At 43.4% G+C, this 2719-nt stretch overlaps 1 protein-coding gene across 1 annotated transcript; it reads left to right on the top strand.

The window, feature by feature from the left end:
* The first annotated feature begins 1186 nt into the window (after positions 1 to 1186).
* LOC148641448 (uncharacterized) lies at positions 1187 to 2056 on the top strand. Its single transcript, XM_088618682.1, has one exon. It carries the CDS (start codon positions 1187 to 1189, stop codon positions 2054 to 2056), a length of 870 nt encoding a protein of 289 aa, XP_088474808.1.
* Positions 2057 to 2719: the final 663 nt, after the last annotated feature.

Raw genomic sequence — 2719 nt, 5'->3', positions numbered from 1 at the left:
TACTAATAATAATACTAATAATAATACTAATAATAATACTAATAATAAAAATAATAATGATAATCATAATAATTGCTTACACTTATGTAGTGCTTTTCTGGACACTCCACTTAAGGCAGTTTACAGGTAATGGGGATCCCCTCCACCACCACCAGTGTGCAGCCCCACCTGGATGATGCGCCAGTCCTCTCCCCACACACCAGCTCTCAGTGGGGAGGAGAGCAGAGTGGTGAAGCCAGTTCAGAGATGGGGATTATTAGGAGGCCATGAGTGGCAAAGGCGAGGGGGGAATTTGGCCAGGGGTTACACCCCTACTCTTTTCGAGACACCCTGGGATTTTTAATGACCACAGGAGTCAGGACCTCGGTGAAATTTAGAAAAACCACTGATTTATCTACCGCAAACAGTCTTTAAGGACTTACTACACAAGTGAAGCGGATCTACGGTTAAGGGCTGAACTGGTTCTATCCGCCGAAGCAGGAGATTCTGCAAGATGTTTCAGACCCGAGTAACCACTCTACTAAAAACGTGAATGTGCCTTATACTGTTTATCTTCATTTCCCCTTCTCTTTCTCTTTCGCTTTTTGCTTCTATTGTCTGGTATGTGCCCATTGCAGGGCGCTCCCCATTGCTTGAAAATTGCTAATAAATTGAATTATCATAATAATTGGTTAAATACCAGTCACGCAATTTACAGAGATGCACACTTTCTGCATCGTCAATAACCACCACGAGTATTAAAGATTTTCTTTCCATTGCAGTACAGCACTGTTAATTAATCAATTAATTTATTTACTAAAAAGGTAAGAAATCATTCCAGGTAAAATATCTTGTTTTAGGAATCTACCTCTTAGCTTTCCCCGAAAAACACGAACCATTAAATGATTCTAAGATCGTTTTTATTCACAGGAGACCCCGAAACTTATTGTGTTCAGTAAACTACCACTCATCTATTTAACATAAAACATTTAAAAAAACACAATCAGTAAATGACATTCCGTTAGGAATCCACCTGTCACCTTCCCCTGGCGAACAACCTTAAGATTCTGAGCTCGCAGGTTAATTAGCTCCAGGAGACCCGAAGCCCCAGACGTGCTATGACTGTGCAAACACGAGGCATCTCCTCCGGCGTGTTCATCTACTTAAACACTACAGCAGCATCGCCAGATGCTCATTTTCCGACGCGATGGTTGCGCTGAACCTCACTGTGCCGTTAGCGGTGGACTTCAGTAGCGCTGCTGACTACTTCATTTTTTTAATCAATCTACTAGTTTGTACGAGTTCTGTTCTAGTGGCTGGCTCGGTTGTGTTGGGTATTCTTAATAAAAAGTCACTACGAGCACAAAATCGCTTTATTTTCATGCTGAACACCAGCATAAGTGACACACTGACCGGGTTAGGTGGTTACTACACCGGTTTGTTTGATGTGAGCGAGAGATATCCGCCAAGGAACGGCACCTATTACATAGTGCCTTCGCTACGGGGTGTCACTATTTGGACCATCATGTTTGCACAGTTGGACCGATTCCTTGCTGTAGTTTATCCTTATACTTACAGTCGTTATGTGTCCAGGACTGTAGTTATAGGAGTTTGCGTTTTCTGTTGGGTGTATACGTACTTCTTCGTAACAGTTGAAAACTTTATTACAATTGAACAGGCTACAAGTAATTCCGCATATGCAACTATTACTATGCAGGTTATAGTATCTGTAAAAGTGGCTCTTACCATAAAACTCTACCTCGTCGCCAAATACCAACTCTCTCGCGAGCCGCCGGGTCCAGAGAGAGACAGCAAGAAAGAGTCCCTGAGACTCATCATCGTGGTGGTAGTCTGCTTCCTGGCGCTCTGGTGTCCCCAGCTGTACTACATTGTCGTGGTTAAGATGACCGAGTCTGAATACATGTTCAGGAACAACGCCAATGATCCGCTTGGCCTGCTGGTAAGGTTCACTGCAACCAGCACCCCCGGTCTGTACATCTGGGGGAGCCCCGCTCTCAAGGAGTCTGTACTGAAGACGGTGTGGGGGCGAGTCTGTCCAGCACTGAGGAGAAGGTAGGAACTTTACCAATTAGCAATTTAAATATTGTGCGTTCACTTAATGACGGGATCAGTTGTCCATTCAAAAAACTAAGAAGATGAGATGAGAAATTAGAGCTCTTTTCTGCTCACTGTAACCTCAGTCTATTGTGTTTCCAGGTGAGTTGTGAACTGCTTACTGCAGTGGTTCTCAAACTCTGGTACGTGTACGTGTACGTGTACGTGTACGTGTACGTGGAGTGCCGCCAAGTGGTACGCCAAATGACCCTGGAACTGTGTCGTGTGCGCTGAAAAATCGGGACGGGTTTTCATATTTTGTATTTTAATACGTGTCGAATACGCAGCCTACGTACTGTACTACGATACAGTGCGCGCTAATACTTCAGTGGACACAAGAGATACTCTGTAATTCTATACCACTCTATAGGAATGCGTGCTACGGATGCAAATGACCAATTGTATTTTAAAAAAGCTACTGTATCTTCAGCAAATAGGGAGAAAGGAGAATGTGCGTGATTTTGGACCAATGCCAACGTTGTAAACACAGGAATGCATAGAAATACGTGCTACGAATGCAGGTAATCTTGTGAGCACAAGAAAGCGTGATAGAAAAAAAATTAAGAACTGTTCTAATTTGATAAAAATACACCGAGCGTCTCTGTTTCGCTCCCATGCGCATGAA

The sequence above is a fragment of the Lepisosteus platostomus genome, chromosome 24 (assembly GCF_059453375.1).
Source record: "Lepisosteus platostomus isolate fLepPlt1 chromosome 24, fLepPlt1.hap1, whole genome shotgun sequence".
Classification (NCBI taxonomy): Eukaryota; Metazoa; Chordata; class Actinopteri; order Semionotiformes; family Lepisosteidae; genus Lepisosteus; species Lepisosteus platostomus.
The sequence above is the reverse complement of the archived record's forward strand: the minus strand, read 5'-3'. Positions and strand labels throughout refer to the sequence as shown.